Genomic DNA, 26,748 nt, shown 5'->3' on the forward strand with positions numbered 1-26,748 from the left:
ATAGCAATAAAAATTTTCTTTCAGATTCCCTCTGAACATAATATTATATTTTGGAAATCAATATTCTAGCTTTCTATTGAATGGGCTATCATTTTATAAATCTATTTTACGTCATAAAAAATATAATAAATACTAATTTCAAATAAGATATTAAGATTTCAAAAAAACAAAAAAATTAAAAAAAAATTTGAAATAAAAAGGACATATGAAAAAAAAAATCATCGCCTTCAACATTTCCGAAGACAAAAGCTTCAGCTGATCTTTGATATGACTCAAAAGGAATTGGATTTTTTGCACTTAGCTACAAATTATGCAGAAAAAATTATTCACATCTCTTCACACATATACGAATTTTCCCCTTTAAAATACTTTGGCAAATTTTAAGCAAAAACATTCTGATTTTCGAAAATTATTATTTAATGCAAAAAAAGGAGAATTAAGAAAAATAAATTTTATTTTTCGACTTTCCTGTGATTTTTCAAAATTTTTAAACTGAAAAGGTTTTAAAAATGATAAATATAAAATGTGCATTTGGGTGGAAGATCGAACAATAATTTATTGTTCAAAATAAAACATTTTTATGATTATATTCAAAAATATTCAGAAAAAATTCGAACAAAAATGTGCCATTTGAAAAAAAAATATTTCATAAGTTTTATACAATGTAAGATATTTCAAGTTGATTTTATCTTATAAATTTTTATGGCATTACTACTTTTTCTTTCTTTCACAGAAAATTTAAATAACATGATTATTTTCATTTTAATGTAAATTAATTTTGCTCAATATTTGCTTGATTTTATCATTCAGATTTTTTACATTTAATTTTAATTTAATTACTTTTTTGTTTTATTTTCCTTATTGTACAGAATTATATTTAATCATTATCTACATAACGCCTATCCATGTAAAGCTAACATTTAAATAACTCAGGTAGTTATTAAATTTCAATTAAAATATAATTATATTTGAAAGCAGGAAATAAAGTTTTATCGTATTAAAAGCCACAGGTTTTTAAAATGTAACTTTTTAAGATTATATTTGTTGATAGCTTCAAATACATTAAAAGCGTTAAAGTATTTGGAGACTAAAAAAATTACTTAAATCTAAATTTAAACGATAAATGGAAAAAGAAAAATCTTTTAATAAATCTTACCACCCCAAAATAAAAGTAACTCCATAGTGATTTTTGTTTAAATTATTTAAATTTTGAAATTTTTGGGAAAAGGATAGAGAAGGAAAAAAAGGAGGGAATAGACTAATTCAATAAAAATGATTGAGAATAAATGAGAAGGAAATAATATTTCTGCAATCTTTTGACTCTAAAGAAGGTAGTAAACGGCCTTAAAATTAAAATTCCATCATTATATTATGCTTTTCAAGGATCTTTCGATGAATAAGTTCTATATTAATTGCAATTAATTATTTTTTTATTTTGTAAACTTTGATCTTTAAATATATACATAATTTAGGTCAGAGAAACTTTAATTATTCTGATGCATATATTTTTATGCCAATATAATTTGTACCATAACATGAAAGCGCGAAAATTTCAACTTTTATATTAACACTGTAAATTGAAATTTTGAACGTTATTTTTTATGCAAGCTTATAATTATGTTAAGATTGAAAAATTGTCTTTTCTGTCTTACATATAAAAACTCACATAATATTACCGAAACAAAATAAAGGATACTAACAAAAGATTATTTTCTTCATATTTTTACGGTTTGCACAGAATGTCTTTCCAAAATATTTGGTTTTCGAATACGATAGAAATCCTAGAAAATCCCATTCTACATGTGCTTAGGTATCCATTTCACCCAAATAGAAGAGAAAACAAACAGTGACGCATTATTCAATCTTTCTATTTTCCATTGCCTAAAAAACTTTCCAATTCTTTTAAATTTTCACTGCAACATCAGTCTAAATTTCATTCATATTTCATTAAACGCCTCAATATTATATTTTGAAAAAAAAAATGGTATTCTAGAAATCATAGTAAAAGGTTTTATGACTTATCATAAATCACTAAGACCAATCCTTATAATATCATATTCAAAATTTTAAAATGTGCAGGATGTTGCCAAATTCGGTCGCGAATATGAATGGTTCAAGACTTCAAGAGAGTGAACAATTACCATTGATCATAGAATCGAAAACCACATCATGTTTAATCGTTGTAAATCACAAATGTAAAGTGGCAAAACAAATGATTAGATGAAGAACAATATCATTGAGCAGAGGAAATTTTCTCGTATGTAAATTCCCACCAAGTTTGGGAAAAATAAAAGCAGAGAGTAAATATTCATTCTAGGCAGTGCAGTTTCCGTGAATGTTAAATTCCATTCGGAAACAACATGCTTGATTCAAGAATGGGGAATATGCAGAAAAGAATCTAATTTACGGCCGAACAGGTAGCAAAGGATACATAGCACATATATCAAGATAATATATCAAGATTTGTTGCTTGACCTTCGTGTTCACCGGAACTCAATATTTTGGATTTTATCTATTGAGTCCACTTAAAATGTCTTTCTTTAAGTTTTTATGTATTTCTCTATCTTCTTTGCTCTATATAATCTTACATCAATAAATCTTACTTTAGCAATTATCACCAGCACACTAGTTATATTTGAACATGTCCAGAAACCCTTATTCCTGCGGTGTCAGCAACGCAATTGCTTTTGCGACCTGAACTTTGAACAATTCTTGTAAATTTTTTCGTCCTCTCTTTTCTGCCGTTGAACTGTTATACATTTTCTATATGGTCATTCTTCAAATAACTAAGTTTCTAATTTTTATAAATGCTTTTTGTTTCACTCAACGTCAAACCTTTCATTACAATTCTTACAATCCTCGCCCTAAACGAGGTTTAAGACCCAATGTTTCAGGGCATGTTTTCGTCTTGCTGATGTCTATTACCGATTTTATTTATTAGTCAAAGCCCTGTGTATATTTCTTACAAACATTTTGCATAATGTAATAGTTTTCCTGACTATTAAATAATGATTATTGTTGCAAATAAAAACTATTGTTAAATATTAAGTATTTGAATATAATATTCATTTATTTTCAGGGATAGAGAAAAAAAACAATCAAGAATAAAATCGATAAAACCATTTCCATTTTGATCAGAGTACTTAATACTTAAATTATATACAATCATGAAATGAAATTTAAGAGAAATAAAAAGTTTAAAGTTTCCAACAGAAATTACATGAAACGAAAGAAAGTAATCTTTTGATAATAAGATATTGCATTTGGCACATTCTAAAAAATGCTTATCAGACAAGAAAAAATATTATGTGTAAAATAAATCTGATATTTATATTCTGTTCAAGATCCCGTCTCCATGAATCAATGGAAATCACTGTGACACATTAAATAGAAAGAAAAGGAATAAAAACATGGGCAGATTAAATTTCTTACATCGTTTATTGTTAATTATGCAAACTGCGATTTTTAAATATAAAAATAATCTTACTTTATTTTATTTTATTAGAAAAAATACTGATGTGAATGAATGGATTTTGAAATTTTAGCATGATACTAATTGAAAACTGAAAATCATTGTGGAATAAATCTTTAAAAAATCCATACTAAATAAAAAGACTTTAAACTTTACAAAAGATTGAGCTCCATTTTCGGTCGAGTCCTTTTGATTCTGCATATTCTATATTCCACAAAAAATGCCTACTCGTAGGAAGATGCGATTTCATGTGGGAAAAAAGAAGAGCAGATATTCACGTTCAATTTCATAACCTGTCCGTAGTAAATTCAGATCGATTCAAGGAGAAAATTGAAAAGTCTCACCTCTGACTGTCAGCTGGGTTTCGGATCGTACTTCCCCAGCTTCGCACTTGGCAACACACACGTAAAATCCTCCGTCCTGAGCTGTGACACGTCGCAGGATGAGAGTGCCGTTTATCACGTGACGTCTTTCGTCAGAAGGAGATATGTCAAGAGTTTGACCAGAAGTTCTTCGGCTCCATCTGTGGGAAGAGATTTTTCCGGATAAATAAAGTGTTTCGAAGAAAATGCTGAGAATTTATATTGATTTTCTTGACATGAAGTAGTATATCAAATCATGAAAGTGCACCTTTTATCACGGCCCCGCTTGATTTTTATCCTTTGCATGAAGAGTAAGTTAAGTTATAAGATTTGATATTTATTTCTAATATCAATCATCGGTGAGGATAAAAAAAGAATGAATAATGTAGGCAATATTTTAAAGTTTAAGTTACTTCCCGGTAAATGAATTTATGATTTAATAGATAAAAAAATTAAGAAAGTAAGATTTAAAAGGACACAAAATTTCATTTTCATAAAATGTGTAATATTTTCTTATAATATTACACATTTTATGAAACTAAGCATCTAATAAATAATATTTGATATACATATAAATATAAGCATAAAATTATTCTCTGTTAAAAGAAAAATTACGCATATTTTGGCATTTTAAATAAACATAAATATTATTATAGAATATGAACTGTTTTCAATGCTTTTGAAAGACTACTCTACAAAAAGATTATTCCATAGTTTCAGATTTATTAAAAATAAAACCTCTAGTACGCTATATTATGAAATATATAGATAAAAATAACGTTGAATTATTTTTTACCTGCTGCTAAAAGAATGCTATATATTATATAAAATCATATTTTAGTTCTAATGATTACTGAATGATTACTTATCAATACTGAATGCCTCAAACACCCATTCAAAGAAAAATGTTACTCTAGATGCTTGAATATGAGTACGAAATTTGTCCTCTTTTTCTCAGATTTATTAAGTGAGATTTATTTTTATTAAGTAAGATTTATTAAACGATCGAAACACGCGCTTTGTTCGTTAGAGATGCTAGCCCAGTTTAGTTTGAAGGCAGAGAGAGCTTATCGGAACTATCGAGGGATTTCCGAGTACAGATTTGCTTAGAAGCCATCAGCTAAAAAGGGCACTCATTTTCTACACTAATCCTTTAAGAACAGAAGCTGGAATTGAGGTTTTTGAGGAATTTCCGGTTTCAGAGTTCAGTTCGGCGTTTAAGCTTTCTGAAGTTTCTGAATATGAACCATCCTAGAGGGTTAAAGATTACTCAAGCCAATTTTATGCTTTACAATTGAAAATAATATAAACAGTAAAAGGAGTAAAATTTCCGTCACTAAAGAATAAAATATTTCTTTTTACTGATTTCAAATAAATATCATGAATTGGAATTAATTTTGTTATTTCTGATTTATATTTTAATTATTTTTCGTATTCGATTATTGTTAATATTCCAACTCAATGGAAATAATTAACTGTGCTGGTATATTTTACCTTCCAAGGACCATATTTTATGTTCCCATTTTCAGTAGATTTAGACATGCTGAAAGAGGTTGACTTTCTTTTGTAAACGGGCAATTGTGACAAAAGCCTAGCAATTTCAAAATGAAACATTTTCATTTCATACATTTTATACTGAATTCAAAAATCATAAATAAAAATTGCTAAAAAGCAAACAACATATTGTTAACATGAAATAATGATTAAAATAGAATATGACGAGACCAAATGATGAAATATATATATATATATATTTAAATGCACAAAGACCTAATATTATAAAAAGAGTATATGCTCTTTCAATTTTAGGTTTTTATAAAATAAAAATACAGAAGTTAAGTACTCATACTTTATGTATTTGAGCAGAAATTCATATATATCAAGCATTAGATACTTTCTAAAATTTGTTCACAGACAATTTCACAATTTACTTACAGTTTTTTTCAATAGTTAAAGATTAATGTGTGGTATTCAGAAAGACATATAATAAATAACAAGATTTTTATTTAAAATACCTTTTTCTATTGTCTTGTGTAACATTTTACTGATGTAGAAGTTCTGAATATTATTATGAATTCTAAAAAAAATATTTCATGAAGCAAAGAATTCCAATAATTTCAAAAAGTTAAAAAAGAATGAATGATTATTAAATACAAGAAGATATATCACTATCCTGAAATTATATTATGTTTATGATATTATTTCAAATTTATTTCCATGAATATCTGCTTGCAAAGCAGAGATAAAGGCTTTCATTATTTAAATGGAATTTATATATAATTTGTCTTTAATTTAATACATGACAAATTCCTGATCAATAAAGAAAAAAAACTATCAGTTTAATACTTTAAAAAAAATTAAATTAAAAAAAATTAAAACATAAAACTGCTCTGGAATATCAGTTAAATTTCAAAATAACCTAGTTAAATCAAATATGCTAATTGATTTCTTGCTGTGTACAAAATATGATGTTTTCTGAAATATATAATAGATTTTGATCTGTAGAGTATAAAAAATTAAAACAATATCAAGCCATTTATTTTTTTATTATTTCCATTTTTGGTTTAATAATTGCATGACAATTTTCATATTATCGTTTCAAATATTATTTATTTTAATTTCCTGTGCTCTTTATTCCTTCCTAAGGGAGAATTTTAACAATTCAATGATTCGTAATTTAGAAGAAAATAGAATTATCGCTCCTCAATATAAGTGATTAGAAATATACAGATATATTTTAAATTGAGGAATAAATTAAATTACAGACTGTGCATAGGAACAAATTCAATTTGTCTGATGAAAAGTATTTCCGCTTTTCAATGAATTTTTTTGAGCTATTAATTTAAATTATACATGAATGTTGTAAGAATTTCCCCCATTTTGGTCCTTTTTATATAATGGACCAAATTTATACCAAAATCCTTCTACCAAAATTTATGGTAAAATGTGACATGATTATAAAAAATATACTTTAAATATTAGGAAATATGTGTATTATATGTGTGCCATATTTATTTATTAAAATAAATAATTGTTCTTAAAACATAAATTGAAACTAACTTTATCAATGGATTGATAAAATTAGTTTAATAGATAACTTTATCAAAGGAATATTGTTTAATTTGAAAAGACAGGTTTTCTATATTTTTACTACTAATTTTTCATGTTTACGAAATGAAATAATATTGAAAAGTATTTTCTAACCCTTTATTATACTTAGAAAATCTTAGAAAGTAAGAACACGTCTTCTTAAATCCTAAGTATGGTAAGTATAAAAACAGGGAAAATCGTAAAATAATCAGTTTGATGTATTATTCCCATTCTCATATACTTTTATCATTCCACAAAGAAATGGCACTTTAAAATATATACCACCGATAACTTCTAAATTTAGCATTAAGTAGTTTTATTTGGAAATAGGGTTTGGTTTAACATCTATAGAGATTTCTGACCAAATGAATATTTCAAATGCAGCATCATTGAATTATATATTCCAAATTTGTCTATCAGAAAAATATAAGCGGCTTATGGTTGAAATTTTTAATTTATACGCATTTGTATTCGCAGTTAAAAATACTAATTTATGTTTTTAAAGAATTTTCTTTATGGAAAAACGATTAAAGTATAAATGTTTGATGGTAATGTGGTTATAATCTTTCTATCATACATTTTCGTGCATTTGTTAGTAAAATCAATTAATCTTCATTGATTAATTTATTTAAATTGCTCGGAAGTTATTTTATTCACTTGTGAATCGCATGTATTGTGTAAAATTTCATTTGTTTATAATCTGATAGAGAGGGTGCAGTGTAAAAATACGTTAGGTTCATGAAATTCGAATAACTTTGGTGAAATTATGTATTAGTTCCGAAATCTTGATTAAATTTTTTGTTTGTGTTATATTCATTTATTTATTGTGTCGAACAGATATTTAATATGAAATAAAAATTTTAATTTATTCTTAGAGTTTTTGTTGCCACTGAAGGGCCTGAAATTCCTACAAAGGGAAAAAAGTAATCTCAAACTAATTTTTATGATAGATATTTTTTACATCCTTATTAATTTCGAAATTAAGCATTTTTCTCAGAAAAACTACTCAAATTTATGAAGTAGCTACTTATATTTAAGAGGTAGCTTCTTTATTTTCGAACAATACACATGATTATGAATATTCTCTAATTAAATGGTTATTCCTAATTTTACAAAAGGAAAAAAAAAAACATTGATTGAGATTAATATAATTATTTTGATTCACAACATTTACAGCCTTAAAATATCTAAAAATAAAATTCAATTGACGTAGAAAATATTTCGAAATTAAATTCAAGAACTTAAAATTTTATAACCTTTACACACCACAAAATATCTGCATTGATAGGAAGAGTTGCATTAAATAAAAAAAATCAAATCTTTAAATTTAAAGAGATACCTTCACTTCGAAAAGATACATCAGACTATCTATCAAATGCAACACAGTCAAAGAAGCTGATTTCCTGACAAGCTGCTTATTTTCTTTTCATGAAGATTATTTCTCAATAAAAAGATTTGAATGGTTCTTTAAATCTTTGGTAGAGCGTATTTTCAACTTTTATTAGCTTATATATATATATATATATATATATATATATATATATATATATATATATATATATATATATATATATATATATATATATATATATATATATATTTCGAGATTAGTAAGCTAACTTCTTCTTTTGAAGAATTGATAAATACATAAAAATCTTTTGTTCGCTGCTTACGGGCAAGTGAATTCAAAATTTGAATTTAAGATTATGTATGAAAAAGAATCTGTCATAGTGATTTTGTATTTTTTGAGATATTTACAGCGAATAATGATGGATTAACTGAATGTATCTGAATTACGGTTACGGAAGATATATTTTACATTTGCAGAAAGGTCATAAAATCTAAATCATTTCTTTAAGAAGGATGATGAAGATAAATTGATAGAATTGTAGAAGTTCCAAGCCCTTTCCACTCTTTCCATTTCTTTACGTTTTAGAAGCCCAAATAAGTCATGAAATTATTTTGGATTAAAATAAAAATTCATTAGAATCTCTTGGATTGCTATTTTCAATTTGAATCTATAGCTGTAACAAAGCAATGTTTCGTTTTCACGTTTATTTTCCAAATGAAGTAACACAGTGGAAACTTTTGAATGAAATTGATTTTTGAAGCACTTTTAACGTTCAAAGTACTCATTAGTGCAAATAATTAATTTAATCAAATATCTGCTAAACATGGTTACGATATACTCTAGAGATTTTCATTAATAAATTTCAAATAAATTATCAAAAACTTATCGACTTATACCGAAATTCTTGAAAAATTCTCACACACAACCTACTTAATGTAAAGGTTGTACTAGAATTTATTCCCAGAATTTGCCATCATTTGTGCAGCAAAGCTTTGGTAACCCAATTAAAAAAAAAAAAAAAAAAAAAAAAAAAAAAAAAACATTTGATGGTTGATAGTTCAGGGCTAGTAAAAATAGAGGATGGAACGATAGAAAAAAAAAGTGTTAACACAAGATTTGAATTAAATTTAAAAAAAAAAAGTTTTTTTTAATTGTTATATTTTTATTGAATTCTAAATTACACAGTATAGGGTTATATATGGAACAACACATAGGACTAATGGCTGCCACAGCTTTGTTGGCCCATATACTACTTTGCAGAAATTTTCCATGTCCTTTTTGCATAAATGTAACTGAATTTGGTTGATGCAGCTTTTAATATCCTCCTTCAATGCGCGCGTGCTTGTGTGCTTGTTGGCATAGACCTTTGACTTCAAATAACTCCATAAAAGGAAATCCAATGGTGTTAAATAACACTATCTAGAAGGCCAATTCTCAAAGTTTCGAATTGTGGCAGCTGGGATTTCACTGTTCTTTAAATATTGTTCAAGAAAGAAAACACTTGATTCTATCATGGAATCCTGCATGTTTTGTAACCCTAAACTACCAGTTGTCAGATGTTTTTTTAATAGAGTTGTCAACACTTTAATGTTCAAGTGGTGGCAAATTCAAATCTTACGTTAATTTCTGGACTACATTTATAAAGAAAAAAAACCCGTTAAACTCACTTGGATTAATGATAAATTTCTCGAAACATAAAATATATTTCTAAATTCCACATATTTCTGCGGGTTCCATATGTTTTAATCCCCTGCCATTCGATAGCATCCCCCTTTGTAAAGTGGCAATAAGAGGAAAGGAAGGAGAATGGATCGGACTTCTTAATTTCCTGAAAGCATTAGTTGATCCTTTCCTTCTTAGAGTCAATTGAAGGTCAAATTCTTTAAACTTAGAGTTACTACTATTAGACTATTACTAAACTATTAGATTTCACGAATACAATTGAAAGGTGATGAGATTTTTAAACATAGCAGTAATATTTTGGAATTTGCGGTAGTTAATTCTTTTATTCAAGTGCATTCTTGGGAAATCTCTCAGAAAATTAAATCATTTCATTCGTTTCTGAGATTAATTCGAAAATTTTATTACATCCTTATTTGTTGCTAGACTTTTCAAAGCTCCAGCAATGTACTAGTTACTTTTGTGTAATTTTTATATCTATCTGAGTGATTATTTTTATTTTAATTTAAAGCTTTAAAGATGCATAATGTTTTGATGTTGAGTGAAAATATAAGCTTTATCATCTCTTTCACAGGTAATAATTGCTTTCCCTATAGAATAGCTCCCTAAATTAACTGAATATTCTGAATTCAAGAAGGTGAAATCAAATCTATATGCATTTTTATTAAATTTCTGTATCATATTTCTAAATTCTAAAAGAATTAAAGGACATGTAAGTCTTCACTTACTGTAAACAAATAGAATATTTAAAATATAGGAATATACCAAATAAAGATTAAGGTAACAGAAGTAACAGAATTACCCAGCTATTAATTTTCAAAAGGTTACGAACTTTAAATTTTCTGTACTCTGCTTCAAATAATTACTAAATTAGAATTATTTTTCGAACTAAATAACTAAAAAATATATATGATTGATTTTTTAAAATTTGATATAACGAGGTTTTAACTATTCGATATTCATTACAGAGAAATTAAAAATGATAATGTATACTATTTTATCTGTTACATTTTCCCTTATGAAAATTATTTTTATCTACCAAATTGAAATAAAAATCTGTAGGCAAAGGATGCGCTAAGAAGTCTGAAAAATCTTTTAACATTCCTTTAAAAATATGTTATTAAGGATGGAAAATATTGCATTCCAAATGCATCTAAATATCACACTAATGAGAGATATCGCACTAATGAGAGGTAATGCCAGTGGATGCATTTCAAAATTTAGGTAGACGAAGGAATTCACAAAACATTTTCATAACTCTTTCTCAATTTCAATACATTACACATTACAATAATGCGCGTTTAAATATTTTAAAGCTCACTGCTACTAATAAAATTACATAATCTTTTGTTAAAATATCATTTAGTAAATGAGCTGAGAAATCCAGAATCCGAAGTCATATTTTTAAGTAAAAATGAACCACGATCGTTATGAAGGATCTTATAGGTCATTTTCTTCCACTTTTAAAATTAACAAAATGCTTATCAAAACTCCTGTTAGAAATGATTTTGTACATCAATATCCTGGTGCATAGTCAAGGTAAGTGTTCTGACAACGTTGAGAACACATATTTTCAAAAATGAATATGACGTCATTATCGTAATGAAATTAATGAATTTATTCATCTTGAAATTCATTAGTTTATTAAATTTTGTTTTAATAAAGTTGGAGTCTTTGAACTTTCGGATTACTAAATAGTTGCAGAATGGTACTTGGGGAAAAGGAACTTAGTCAAATTTTGAATGTAGAAAGTAGAATTATTTCATCAAAAATTATATAAAAAATACGTCTATTTGTGATTGACTCGAGTTATTTCATGATTATAAAATAGAAGATATGCATTTTTCATATTGAATTTAAAAGGTAAAAAATCATCTAGAGTTAATCTGTAAGAATTTAAGAGAATTAAATTGCAATGGTCCCAAAAACTGAATATAAATATTATTTTCCGCATAAATAATTCTTTATTTTACTAATTCTAACATGACTTAAAACAAAAATAAAATAAAATTCACAGTCTAGCAATAATTTATAAAAGTTTTTTTTTCACATATCCTAATTTTGTTTCTTTTTCTATAGTTACTTCGCTTACATTTTGAAAGCTGTATATGGTCCAACAAATCATACATTTTTGAAGATAGAATTAAGACTTCTCAAAATTATCAAATTAGAAAAAAATAATAATAATGCTTATCATATTCTGTCTAATAAGATCACATAACATTTCAATTCTTTTTGTTGACATTTGAAAATTAATTGTAGGATTAATTCCTATTTATAACATTGTCTGCCCTCATTATAGTAATCATTTCCGATATATTTTATACCTACATATTTTGAAAAGAAAAAAAAAATAGAAATTTATAATGCATTTCAAATGTATTGTGAAATATTATATATTTACTAAAAGTTCTTCAGAGCGAATGTGATTTGAATGTATAAGAGATGATAAAAGATGAAGTCCTTCTTATTGTAGGATATAGTACATTTTTGCATCAGGTTTTTCTTGCTTTCGTAGGAAAGTAATCCATTTGATATATTAGCAGAATATAAAGTACGTATTTATTTTATCATGTACAAATACAATTTTTGTGGCACCCTAAAATACGAATTTTAAGTGTTGACATATATCTATCTATATAAGAAAAATTTTAAATACCACCATAAAAAAGTAAAAGTGAATTGCTAGATAGACAAAAATATATTATTATTAAAATATAAATTATTATTTAAAAAATGCTTTTTTAATTAATTATTATAAAGCTAAAGATCTTAAGTTTAATATAAACTTAAACTTAAGGTTTAATTGAAGATTAAATCAAAAATTAATTTTAACTTTAATTAATTTTAATTAAAATTAAAAAAATAATTTCATTTTAATCAAAAATTAAATTTAGATCTAATATTAAAATTAACAACAAAAATAAAATGCAAAAATGATTAAATTCTAAAAGATAATGAAATATAAATAAATATTACATGGAAAGATTCTGTAAGTAACAGAAAAGTTGTAAACCAAATTAGGCCATTTAAGACATATATATTTTTTAATTTTATTATAAACTAATCTAAAACAATTTTAAAAGGTACAGACGATTTTTAAATTTTGATATTTCATACTATTTTTAAAAGGCATTCATAAATTTTCCCCAGAAATGATAATTATGCTATCATAAATTAAAAAAAAAAAAAAAGAAAAGAAAAGAAAAGGAAATATGCTATTACATTTTCTTTCCGCTTACTCCCAATCGATTTACAATTTTTTTACCACCAATTCCCATTCTGATATAACAAACCTTGCAAGAAATACTTTCATATGAAGGAGAAATTTCGAAACGTCAGACATTAAACGTTATTCCTTTATTTTTAGACATTTGCTTTTTTCGCTTTACGATTCCACTTTGCCATTACATACCATCTATTCACACACAACCCAGTTCATCCAGTATGTAGCAGAAGACAGTTAATGTTGAAAAACGACATCCTTTACCTTTATTTACCAACAAGAAAACTCCATTTACTGCTCCTGGGCTAATATAAACATCATTTGTTTTGTAAATGTTCTGCACGATCAGCTGAAAGAGAAAAGGAAAATTTTTCCACTGTCCCTCGGGGCATTATAGTCATTCGTATGGTAATTAGGAACTGGGAAATGCTTCCGCTGTCGTTTAGCCTAATGAAACTGAATATCCCTCGCTTTTTTTGCCGCATTTTTCCAACTGGCCCATAAAAAAATTGAGTTGCTTTGTTTTTTGTAACGGACTTGAGGCAATGCAAATAAGACTGAAAGGAAAATTGTGGCATTTATTAAATGTTTCGGTGGATATATTTCTTTTCTGAAAAATATTATCAGGCCTTCTTAGGAAAAAGATAATTAGCGAAATAATTTTTTCTACCCTTAAATTAATTTTTCACTTAAAATACCAAAATAAACTCATAGAACAATAATTATGATAAACCATTCAGAATTGTATTTAAAGTATTTATCTAGAAATGTTTGGCTCGACCTTGATGGAAAGGAACATTCTGTTCGATTTATTGTAAATCATTCTACGATTAATAATAAAATAATTTGAGTTAAATATGTATTCTAAATTAACACAGATTATTCAATTCAAATGTTTTCAAGTTTTTGCATATTTAAGATAACATGAAATAATTGATAAGGTTTCATTTAAAAATTTTTAAAATGTATATGAAATAACTGAACCTACAATTTTCAATTTTATCATAATGTTATTAATTTGGCGAATCTCTTTTAAAATGACTGTTCCATATGACATTGCATAAAGACTATATTTCGATTGGTTTGACTGCATATATTATTTAGGAATTATCTGCCAACTTTTTAAGATAAACATTGTTAATACCTTATTGTTACCCTTGTTATTGCAAGCAATAGCAAGGGTCATATAGCTATTTTCAGCGTTAGTCTTAAGAAATATAGAAACAAAATGTTAGTACATATGTATTACTATTATGCAGAAATAAATTTAACCGTCTCGTTAAAAGGATTTATGTAACTCGAATCATTGAAACACCCGTGTAGCAAATGTATTCACAGACATACTTTGATAATTTTTTTTATAAATAGATATGTTCCAGAAGCACGCCTGCCTGAGAGTCTGTAAAGAAGAAAGTATGTTTCGTAGATATTCAATCAATCAGACTTAACGAAAGAGCGAGCAAAGTTCGCAGTGATATCCAGACGTCTCAAACGCCTACAGTAATTTCACTGAACGGGCGTTTGGAACTTTTCGATATGCATAGAGTTAAGATACGACACTAAAGTCAAGTTTTGCAACATATTTAAAAGAATAAAACGTTCATGATTTATTTAGTAACAAAACATTAATGCAGTTTTTAAAGCCAAATACAATAATAGAAGGAAAAACCATCATCCTGTTCTTATAGCCAATTTTTCAGGATAAATTACTGTTGGTAACAGGGAAGGAAACTTTATATTACGCCCCAGGTTCTAATTACCTTTGCAGCAACGCCAGGTCTTGTAACTTTGAATTGTTTCCATATAATAGTTGGATAGACACAATATTACAGATCCTTTCTATGTCTCAAAGTCAAATTTAGCTGAGAAATGAACTATAACCTGATGTAAAAAATCATGATATTGAAGTGTTTCTGTGCAAGAAAGGTGTTTTAAGATATCATTTTTTAATTCGAAACTACAAGCAAGGAAACTGAGGGGAAGGAAGCGACAGGGAATGAAACTTTACATTACGCCCCAGGTGCTAATTACTTTTGCAGCAACACCAGGTCTTGCAACTTTGAATTGTTTCCAGATAATAGTTGGATAGATATAGTATTACAGATCCTTTCTATGTCTTAAAGTCACATTTTGTTCAGAATGGAACTGTAACATGATGTCAAAAATCATGATATTGAAGCATTTCTTAGCAAGAAAGGTATTTTAAGATATCATTTTTTAATTCAAAACTATAAGGAATAACAACAACAACAAAAAAACTCCTATTTTGCATATGCATTTACAGTTGAAAGTAATATTTTGTATTTAATTCATTCATATCCATTTATCTTGTTTGGAAGTGGTTTAATTGCGATCAATATTGATTTTCATTCAGAAATCTATTAGTAAAAAGTTTTTTTTTTTTTTTTCAGAATTATAAATAATGTGATAACATATATTTTAAAATAAACTTCAAAAGTTTTGTGGAAGTAAAAAACATTGTCGTTGTATCCTTTTGGAGAAAATGAAATACAGAAGACTATAAATCTAAAATCTTAAAAGATTAACGACATTTCTTTTGGCACTGAAGTCTGAAAAGTACACTTATCATTTCTTCCAATAATATTTTTTTTTCAAATACTTTTAACGAAACTAAAAAGTTAGCTAGATTAGTTGAATATGAAATCCAAATAGATATTTTTCCTCTTTTCAGAAATATATTTTTAAAATTCGAAAATAAGTTATTATCTTATAGGATATTATTTTCAATTAATTTTACTTTGACAATCATCTTTGTTCAAAAGACATATTTTTATTCATTTATTACTCATTTTAACTCACTCGAAAATGGATTCAATTTTAAAAAAAAAGATGAAATGAATATTAATGCATTAATGAAAAAAAGAATTAAGGCCTTGTTCATATAATGACTAAGTGCTTATTGCTATCGTTATTTTAATTTCTCCATTTCCATAATCCAAAATAATCCATTAACTGTACAAATATTTTCTTTTTTTCTCTTTCTTTATTTAAATGTCATATAAGTTATCATTTAAATATTTAAATTTATTTATGTTTGAAAAGAGCTTCCATTAATTTATTCACGCTAATTCATCGTTTTTTATAGTTAACACACTTTAAAATTGTGACATTATTATTGTATTCAAAATTAAAAAAAAAACATAATGTATATTTAGGATTCAATATTGGAAATAAACTATTCAATAAGGAAAGCTGTAAACAGAAAACTGAAGAAAAAATTGTTAAATCATATTAAGAAGCAGTGAATGTAGATTTTTTTAAAAATTTTTTTCATTCTACACATTAAAACTTTGAGACTTTGCAAAATGATGCCGATTTCTTTTCCATCGATATAATACATATTTTTCTTTCAAACCCACCTACAGATGCAAGCCCATACATATTTGCATATAAACACAATTAAATTTTAATTTCGAACTTCTTTTCAAAAACTTTTAATTATGCCATAATAAAAATAATTGCTTCAAATAATGACTAAGTGCTTATTGCTATCGTTATTTTAATTTCTCCATTTCCATAATCCAAAATAATCCATTAACTGTACAAATATTTTTTTTTCTCTTTCTTTATTTAAAAGTCATATAAGTTATCATTTAAATATTTAAATTTATTTATGTTTGAAAAGAGCTTCCATTTATTTATTCACGCTAATTCATCGTTTTTTATAGTTAACATACTTTAAAATAGTGAAATTATTATTCTATTTAAAATTAAAAAAACATAATGTATATTTAGGATTCAATATTGGAAATAAACTATTCAATAAGGAATGCTGTAAACAGAAAACAGAAGAAAAAATTGTTAAATCATATTAAGAAGCCGTGAATGTAGATTTTTTTAAAAAAAATTTCATTCTACACATTAAAACTTTGAGACTTTGCAAAATGATGCCGATTGCTTTTCCATTGATATAATACATATTTTTCTTTCAAACCCACCTACAGATGCAAGCCCATACATATTTGCATATAAACACAATTAAATTTTAATTTCGAACTTCTTTTTAAAAACTTTTAATTATGCCGTAATAAAAATAATTGCTTGAAGTAAAAGCATTTTTAATAAGAAATTTAATTAATACTAATAACAAAGGCTGTGAGCTAAGAAATTGTATAAAAATAATTTACTTTTCGATTCACTTTTATTCATTTATTTATGTTTTCATATTTGCTATTCAAATTTTTTTAAAAATGCGGAAACGCAGGGTTAAAATCGGAAGGCAATATTTACTAATTTTTCTATTACTTATATTGCAATATTTATTATTATTACTTTACATTTGAAACCTTGGTACGGAAATGGCTGTAGATGTTTATCTGAAATATACCCTTCCGCCATACATTCAGATATATTTTCTCTGTCTGAGCTAGCCTTATCTTTTTAGAAGAAACTTCCTTTTTCCATGATCTTTTTTTAGTAATTCAGAAAGTCGAAAACCCTTCACCTTTAAGTGAAGCAAGTGAATGGAAGAATGCTAGAGACTTTTATACCTGTTTGATGAGCCAGAAATAGAACAGTACGAATAGAAAATAAGACAATACTGCCGGAATATTTGTGTTCCATCACCATTTTGGAACTTTACGAAAAATATCTTATATTTGATATATGTAGCCATAAAACGAAAATTTGGGTAGCATGAATAAAATGGAAGCAATAATAATTCAGACGATAATTAATTAAAAATAAGAAAGACAGTTAGTTATAATAATAAGCGGTTATTTATGCTAACCAGGGAGAATGTTAGTAATAATCGCTTAATCCCATTGGCCTTTAACCTATATATCAAAGTTTTCTTTCGATTGAGTATTAAGGCTTTATATTTTGCAAATGATAAATATTATTGGTTAAATAATTACAAAAAACAAAGCTTTAATGAAAGATGAAACTTTTTCTACTGCATTAATCAGTTAACTGTTTTTGATTAGTATGCTTGACATTTAAGAAGTGCATCATTTCACTTTAAGATGAGTTTATCCCTCAGGTGAAATAAATGGTGACAATATCCAGTTTGAATTACAATTACAGTAAACAGTCAAACATATTCTAAAATTTTAAGATGTTTAAAATATATTGAGGACAGGTCGAAATATATAAATATATATATTATTAATAATTATTATAAAAAACCCTCATATAATATGAACTTTTTTCTTAAATGAATCCTTGTGCTGTATTATCATTCTCGAAATCCGGGGTGAGGACCCTTTTGTATAATTTTAAAATACTACATTATTTTTTATGCTTATTTTTGTTCATATGCAAAAAATATATGTTAGTTTAATTAAATAAACAAATGTGATTATTGAAATTTAAAAAAATAATAATAAAGGACATTTCATTACAACATAAATTCATTTTACATTCTCTATTTGACGACTATATTCTTCATTACTAAATTTTTGCAACACAATTAAGATACTCATTTTCCGAAGAAGTCGAAACATTTAACTGGTTAATACACGTAGAAATAGAAATAATTTAAAGAAATGTAGTATCAATTAACAATTATAAAATGTAATTAGATATTGATTTGGGAACATTAAGAAGCATTTTCAATAAAATAAAATCTTGAATTATATGGAGTAAAAACATGATCTTGTGAATATTTCTCAGACCTCAAGAAATTATAACTTTCCCCTTTTAAGTATGGAATAAATGGCTTAAGACAAAGCAGATTATTTAAGAAAAAAAAATAGTGTACTCATGTTTCTGCAGTAATATTAACTAAAAGGCTTTGTTTTAAAACAGTACTGCTTTTCTCTTCCTCAAATATAAGAATAACAATGGAAAAAATTGATTTCACAGAAAACAAAATATCCATCCGATCCAGTTTACAATTGTGAAGCGCAATTAGATATTGATTTGGAAACATTAAGAAACATTTTCATTAAGAGGAAATCACGAATTATATCTATTGGAAACAAACTCCTATAAATATTTCGCAGACCTGAACAAATTCTAACTTTCTCCTTTTAAGTATGAAATAAATAGTTTAAGACAAAACATATTATTTAAGAAAAAGTTAGGGTGTACATTTTCAGACAGTTATATTAATGAAAATGCTTTGTTTCAAAACTGCACTGCTTTCTTCTTTCACATATATATAAAAAAAACAATGGAAATTTTTTTTTCTCAGAAAACAAAATGTCTGTAACTTTGTAAATGTGATAGTGAATTCTTCCTCGTTACATTTTTTTTTTGAAAAAAAAAACAAAAACATAATGAGAGCATTAGATTATTTTAAAAACTTACAATTCTCAACTATAAAAGATACTTATAAATGTTTAGAATAAACTAATTGCACCGTCATTAAGATAAATTTACTTCTTTAGGTATTTAATAGGTGGGAGTTTCTGTAGCCATTTGAAAGTCTCAAAAATATTTAGTCCATTTAAATAATTTTATTTTTTAAATTCTAGCTATTCAATTCTCAGTGGAAATTATTCCACTGAGATTCCATTGTTTTTCTGCTAAATATAACATTGTATTCGTTTCTCTTTTCAACTAAAATCTATCCGTTTAAAAGCTCAGTTTCATTTTATTGTTTTGTTTCTCTTCAAAACAAATTCAAAAAGAAATATTTTTTGTTATCGATTCTGCAGGATTATTCTTTTCTTTTTATCTCCTTCCAGTTGAGAATTATTGGCAATTTTAAATTTTTCATTTGAAAATTGAGAATTACTTAAATATACTTTGAAAAGAGTTTATTAATTTCAAATGAACTTTTCTATTAACGTCTGGAAAGAACCCAATTATGATGTTATTTTATGGATTGTTTTATAAAATAATTATTAATAAGAGAAATAAAGTAAAATACACAACTATTTTAAAATTTTATTTAGATAGCGTTCTCAAATAATCGGTAACTACAGATGTAGATAAATTAAATTCGAAATGCTAATTTACTAATTAGATGTAGATAAATAAATTAATTTGAATTAAAGTAGCATGATTTATCTGAATTGTTTGGCATAAAAATCTTAACACACAAAATACAATGTTCTATTGAGCAGACATTTAGACTTAGCGATGAAAATATGGACGTCCAGACACTTCATCGGTGTTAGGTTCTCAGCAAGAAAGGCCACTTGAAAACTTTTTTATGTTTCAGCTAATCTAATCTAATCTAATATAGTGTTCAAAAATTATAAATTTGTGAAAACCTTTTATGGAAATGAGTCTTTTACTATCCAAAAGCTGCTATTTTTTTATATATATCAAGATGCTGCTTTTGTACAAAAATATAAATATGATCTGAACTTATGGGATAATTTAAAATTTCTGTTAATTTTTAAGTTGTTGAAATTAAAAATTAATTGGAATTTATCAATGCATGCTTTTTCTAAAATCATCCTTTAAAAATATCTTGAAACACAAATAATTAACTTTTCAACGATATAAATTCCATCTTCTTTTTTCTTATTTCATTATTTTTTTTTTTCAATTTAATGTCAACAAAATTTTTAATACGGTCTTTCTTTATCATAATGTAACCTAAATCAATTTATTACTTCGGCAGATTTTTTTTCTTTTTTCAATTTCCATTCTTAATACTATGTTAAAAAAAGTTTCTTTATCGGGTATTATTTTCCAAAGGAAAATTCACACTCTATTTTATTTTTCCTTGATATAATAAGGATTTTAATTTGAACGTTATTATCATATCAGGAAAGAGATTTTTCTCCAAATAACGTAACATAAAGATTCTTACAAAAAGGAATTCAGCGTTTGATATTATAGAACAAGACACAGAAAAGAAAAAAAGCGTATTAATCTAACAATATTATAATGTGATGATGATTTAAATTTATAATTAAAAATTATTTTTTATTTTTATTTTATTAAAATTCTCATTTATGACAAAACTTCAAATAGCGGAAACTTGTCCATTTATCTATAATGTTCTATATTTGTAAGAAAATGCAAATATTTTATACGATAAATTGTTATAAGAACACGAGGTTCACAATGACATTATAAAAAAAGTATCGAATTAGATGTTTGCATAAATTTTAGTGAAATAAATATCATCATTATCAGACCTTATATGAATATTAAAGCAATTAGTTGTTCCCTGATCAAATTTTCTTCTTTTCATTAGCAATTTTCATTTCTTAATTTTATTAGCAATACGAATGAACTAAATAGCGTTTGATTGGAAATGCCCCGATCATATAAGACACAAGCTCTCAGTTTCAGTAATCTTTGAAGCCCTGATATTCCAGGGAGCAAATGAGAAATAATTATGACGTTGGGAACGTGCAAGTGTCTTATTTTTGTTTGGATATTTATTTGTTAGACCAACACTCTTTTTGGAACTCGTGATAATTAGTCAGAAAGTTGACATGAATATAAATTTTAGCAAGTTAAATAAATTAATTAAAAAAATCCTACTAATTAAATTTTACATTTTCTCAAACAATATGGTCTGTCTCAGTCCAGGGTAGGATTTAAAGGCATGCCATTTAAACAGTCATTGCTTGTGTTGAGATAATATATAATATGGTGAGTCAGCAGAGAAATATAGGATCAGAATTTTCTACATAGGATTTTAATTTTAACCGCCCTCTCCGAACATCATGTATTTATATAAGTATAGGGAATATAAAAATAATGTCATATTATAATTCATTATATTTTGTATTCCTTCAGAAATTTCAAGCTTAGTATATTTAAACAGAGCGGAATTAGGGCAAATAGAATGAAAATGTGCATAAAAAGATTTTCTACAACCGTATGCCTTTTATTGATTAACAACAAAATCTTGCAGTTCATAACCATGTCAATAATTGATGGTATATCCCAGCATTTCTGGAGTTATCATCTAGCAACGAATATCGTTATGATATAATGTTATCCTGATTGATAGCATCTATTTTTTATTTTAATTTTATATTCTTTTTGTTTAATTACATTTAAAAAGAACATTTATTAATAATTACAACTTTTACAAAAAATATTAATGCTTGTTTTTTTATTAATTAAGATATAATTTTTCATTAATTAAGAAATAATTTATAATTTCTGTCAGTTGGGATTTCAAGAAATGCATAGTACTCCAAAGAATTGCTTATTTTTGTTTTACAACCAAAGAAAGACAGATATTCAATAAACACAGACAAATATGATAAGAAAAAAAAATACCTGTATAGGGGAGCAGGGTGCCCCTGAGCTACGCATGGGAGAAAAATAGTTTCTCCTTGATTAGCAGATATATGCCTAGCAACATGAGTCAGTCTGGGTGGAACGTGGCTCTGCGGTTCTGAAATAAAACAAAAATTTCGTTTCACTTTATAATAATTTATTTCATCGAAAATACTAAAAAATTACAAATGAAAAAGATGAGATATATGCCCTCATTCTGAAGCAAATATTACGTAGGTCATTTAAAGGATAAGAGAAAAGATGTCATAAAATGAAAGGAATCAAGTTATGAGTCAAAATTTATTGAATTTCTTTCAAAGTATTTTCTGTCGACTGCACTGCGTTTCTTCCAACTTTTTTTTAAATAATCAAAACTTTGTTTGAAGTTGTTATTGCGAAACGCCTTCACAATTTAAAGCGGTTTTTTTTAAACAAATTAATGAACTTAAAATTGTGATAATGAAAAATTAAAAGTCACAGGGTGACATATCAAGTAAATACGTATTTCGTGTAACCGCATTTGCTGAATTTTTTTTAAAAAAATCTCATGCATAACAATTGCTTACTCTGAAATGGTGCATTATAGTCGTAATTCTACGAGTTCCTCGCTACATTTTAGAGCGTTTCGATATTCTTTCACGCAAATTTCGCAAAATGCCAAAATAATTTTTAACTTGATTGTCTTATCAGTTGAACATTTCATACTGCAAAAACATCCCAGGCAATAAAGGGACAATTTCAACAATATCTTGATTTTTGAGCGACTTTGGGTGATTTTTATGGACTTGCTTCACATTTCAATAGCCAATCATTTGATAATTGAGCTATTTTAGTTTCAAAAGTATATATCCGTATTCGTTTTAGATTAGTTAAGTTCATTTATATTATCTTCCTATTTTTAAAGCAACACTAAGGCTATTTTGGGACGGACGTCATAATTTTGAACCGTGGGCAGATGAAGAAGACCACACCTGAGCTGGTACCCCTTTTCCAAACCTCCACACCACACCAATGGAAGGATGTTTGGCCCCAACGAAATTAGCATGCCTCAGGCCTGCTTACACGACTGTTCTTCGGTGAAACCGTGCGGTTCCGAAGCCGAGACCTTACCATCAGATCACCACGGCCCAATGTGTTTCAGGAAAAACATATGTTGAAAAAGCATGAGCACATCGCACTTGAGTACATCGTTGTTCTTGGAGCAAAGTCAAAATTCCTGTTACAACTCGAGAATCCATGAATCATACCTTGAAATACTTTTTTTTTTAATTACATAAGAGCCAAATGATATAGGAACTACTTCCAAATTGTCTTTTATTGGAAATGGCGATTCACTTAACACTTATTCTCTAAACTAATTGATATGTTGATTATTAAGTGAAAGGGATAGTCTACTAGATCGAATACCATCAAGGATAGATCCTCTGCTATCTTTAAACTTTTCATGCCAAATAACACTGTTAGGTTTGACAACCAGAGATACTTTTTTCAAATTCCAAATGCTTGTGTAGCAAAAACTCCATTATGAAAAAAACTTTCATAAATTATTTTACTTCATAAGTCTTTACTAAAGTGATGATAACATTCATCATTTTAGAAAATTAACAGAATAAAAATTCTTATCTTATTAAAAAAAACTTCATTTTCAGAAATTAATGAAATAATAAATTTTTTTACAAATATATGTTTATTTTGTAATATTAAAATTTCTTAAACAGATATAATAATAAACAACCCTCATGAGAAAATTAATGCCATTGCTCAAAAATGAGTATTGACTATATCATATCTGACTATATATATCTGGAAAAATGACTATATCATATCTGACTAATTCATGAATCATAAAAAATGTATTTTAATCATCAACTTCTTGGAATTTTTGAGGAAACAGGAGTATTTAATATTTATCAAACTTTGTGATCTCAAATTATCAATTAATGAAAAAAAGAGCGTAGTCTGTGAATGTCTATTTGCTTTCTATTCTATATCTTCGAAATTACTTTTGCAGCCCAGAAAAACATTTGGAGGACAAATAGAAAAGAGTGCAGAAGATATGCATCTCTCAATGTGAGTGCGTAATTTTTTTTTTTTTTTTTTTTTTTTTTTTTTGTAATTTTAAATGCTGAAAAACAAGGAAATTTTGAGATTTCTCTGAGGTCTCTTTAGAAAATATTAGGAGAAAAAGTAAATGTTCACAGCACTTTGAAATTAAAAATATATTACGATACCAATTTAGCTTTAAAACTGTTTTTCATACATTTTTAGAATATTAAAAAACAATTTTTTTTTGCTTTAAATTAAAAAAATTCATTATTGAATTGACATTTAAACGTTTCCACTGATCCATGAAGCATTTATGCGTAGGATTTTCTTCTAGTATTTAAAGTTAAAGAAGAGAAATTATGTGTATTATCTTCTGAATTCACCAGAAGAATTATAGTATAAAATTATAACTACATGAAATACAATGTGCAATTAAAAAAATAAACTATTCGTTTTTAACGGCATTCTGTTATTGGTTCTGATTGCATTTGGGGAGATATGAGGTATTTATTTATACAATGAACAATTTAATTATACGAATATTAAAATAACATGACTTTAACGACTAACGTAATTCAATGTTAAAAAATGCTTTTTTCATGGAATTATGAATATAAAAGTTATACAGCAGCATAAATGATTGACTTAAATACAATCTTTATTTACCAGGAACCATCAAGTCACTATAGATAGCTGATACCAAATAAATCAATGAGTATATGATTATTTCATTAGATAAAAAATATAAATCTAAAATGTGAAAATTACTTTGATTCTTGATTAATTACTTTGCCGTGTAACTTCAATGCAAGAGTAATTTTCAAACTCACATACCAACCTTTAATAATTTCCTGAAATAAACCTTTTCATTGTTCTGCTAAGCGAACGTTCATAGTAGTTAGTTTTATATGAATTTCGATCTGCGCCAAACTCGTCTTTAGTTCCTTTGAAGTACACCATTAACGATAAGAATAAATGACGGTGCTTTTTCAAAAGACTAAATGAAATTTATTTGCTCCTACACCAATGTTTCTATCACTTGATTGATTATTCTTTACTGCCCATTAGTGTGAAGGGAATTAACCGTACGTCTTTTCTAAGACTTAAAGATTAATTAACAGATGTCGATCCTTCAGAGGCGATGTTAGTTTCCTTGTCTTTCTATTAGTATCGTTGTTATCACTGATGAAAGTAGAAGCAATTGGTATGTGCTTCCTTTCATGTGATTTCGCATGCAGTATATAGATAAAATTATATTTATTAAACTTTTAAAAATAACAAGGACTACATTGTGAATTTATTGCCATCAAGAAGAAATATATGAAAAACTAGACAGAATTGGATTAGAACATTTCAAATCTATGATTACGCTTTCAATTGTAACTTTCTAAAATGATGCTTGCTATATTTTTTAAATCTAAAATTCTTTAAATCTTATGAAAAATAAGAGCATTGATTTATATTTAAAATTTAGTCTAACATTTCCATTAAAATTTTATTAATAAAAGTTCTGAATGTGAATTATTATGCTACAGATAAGGTCATAAGTTTATATATTTTTTAAAAATGTTCTAAAAATATGAAAAATTGAAATTGAAAGTAATTTAAGCCAAAGTAAAAATGTGTCATTTTTTCAATTATAATCAAGAACTCTACTGTTTGATGACATTAAACTTATTTTCATTTAATCATGATTTTTTTGTACGTGTAGTAATTTTGTTAAATTGCCCAGTTATCAAAGAGAATAAATCTTTGGAGATTACCTATCGAATCTGTAAATTGCTTTAAATGGTGTAAATAATAAATTTTATTTGAATCAATAAACAAACTGAAAAATTATAAAATATGCATTTTTATAAATATATCGGTTTTAATAGTCATATTTAATAAAATGTAATTTAAACAATAGCATTTTATTCAAAAAATGCTTCACCATTATTTGACAAAAATACAAACATAAGAACCAAAACAAGAGGCACTTGATTTGATATAGATTGGTTTTTAGGATGGTGTTTGGAAGAAATCTTTTCAATTCTTCTACAATAAATATAAACACTTTCATAATTCTCTCAGATTTAGTTGTAGAAGAATGGGTCCGTTTTTTTTTGGATCGATTTGAATATATTGCAATAGCTAATAAAATCGGGAGATATTAAGCTAATTTAGATTCCATAATATTTTCAGTAGTATAATCAGTAGCTCAAATAACTGTAGAACTCAGTGTATATATATTATAAAAATGTTTGCACTGAAAGGTCAAATTATTATGACCAGCTCCTTAGTACAATGTTTGGCCACCTTTTGCCTTTAATTTAGCTTTCTTAGCATGGACTCTTTGAGAAGTTGGTGTGTGGCA

General features: G+C 26.3%; 1 protein-coding gene across 2 annotated transcripts in view; it reads right to left on the reverse strand.

Annotated features, from left to right (window-relative positions):
- Window positions 1–26,748, reverse strand: part of LOC129981897 (cell adhesion molecule Dscam2-like) — a 395,465-nt gene that overhangs the window by 200,212 nt on the left and 168,505 nt on the right. For both annotated transcript variants that reach the window (XM_056092942.1, XM_056092941.1), the window contains 2 exons: window positions 22,347–22,464; window positions 3,817–3,995 (listed from right to left, as the gene is read on the reverse strand). In XM_056092942.1, the coding sequence (XP_055948917.1) occupies window positions 3,817–3,995; window positions 22,347–22,464 (297 nt within the window). The remainder of the gene's footprint in view (window positions 1–3,816; window positions 3,996–22,346; window positions 22,465–26,748) is intronic.

The sequence above is a fragment of the Argiope bruennichi genome, chromosome 8, assembly GCF_947563725.1.
Source record: "Argiope bruennichi chromosome 8, qqArgBrue1.1, whole genome shotgun sequence".
In the NCBI taxonomy this organism is placed as follows: domain Eukaryota; kingdom Metazoa; phylum Arthropoda; class Arachnida; order Araneae; family Araneidae; genus Argiope; species Argiope bruennichi.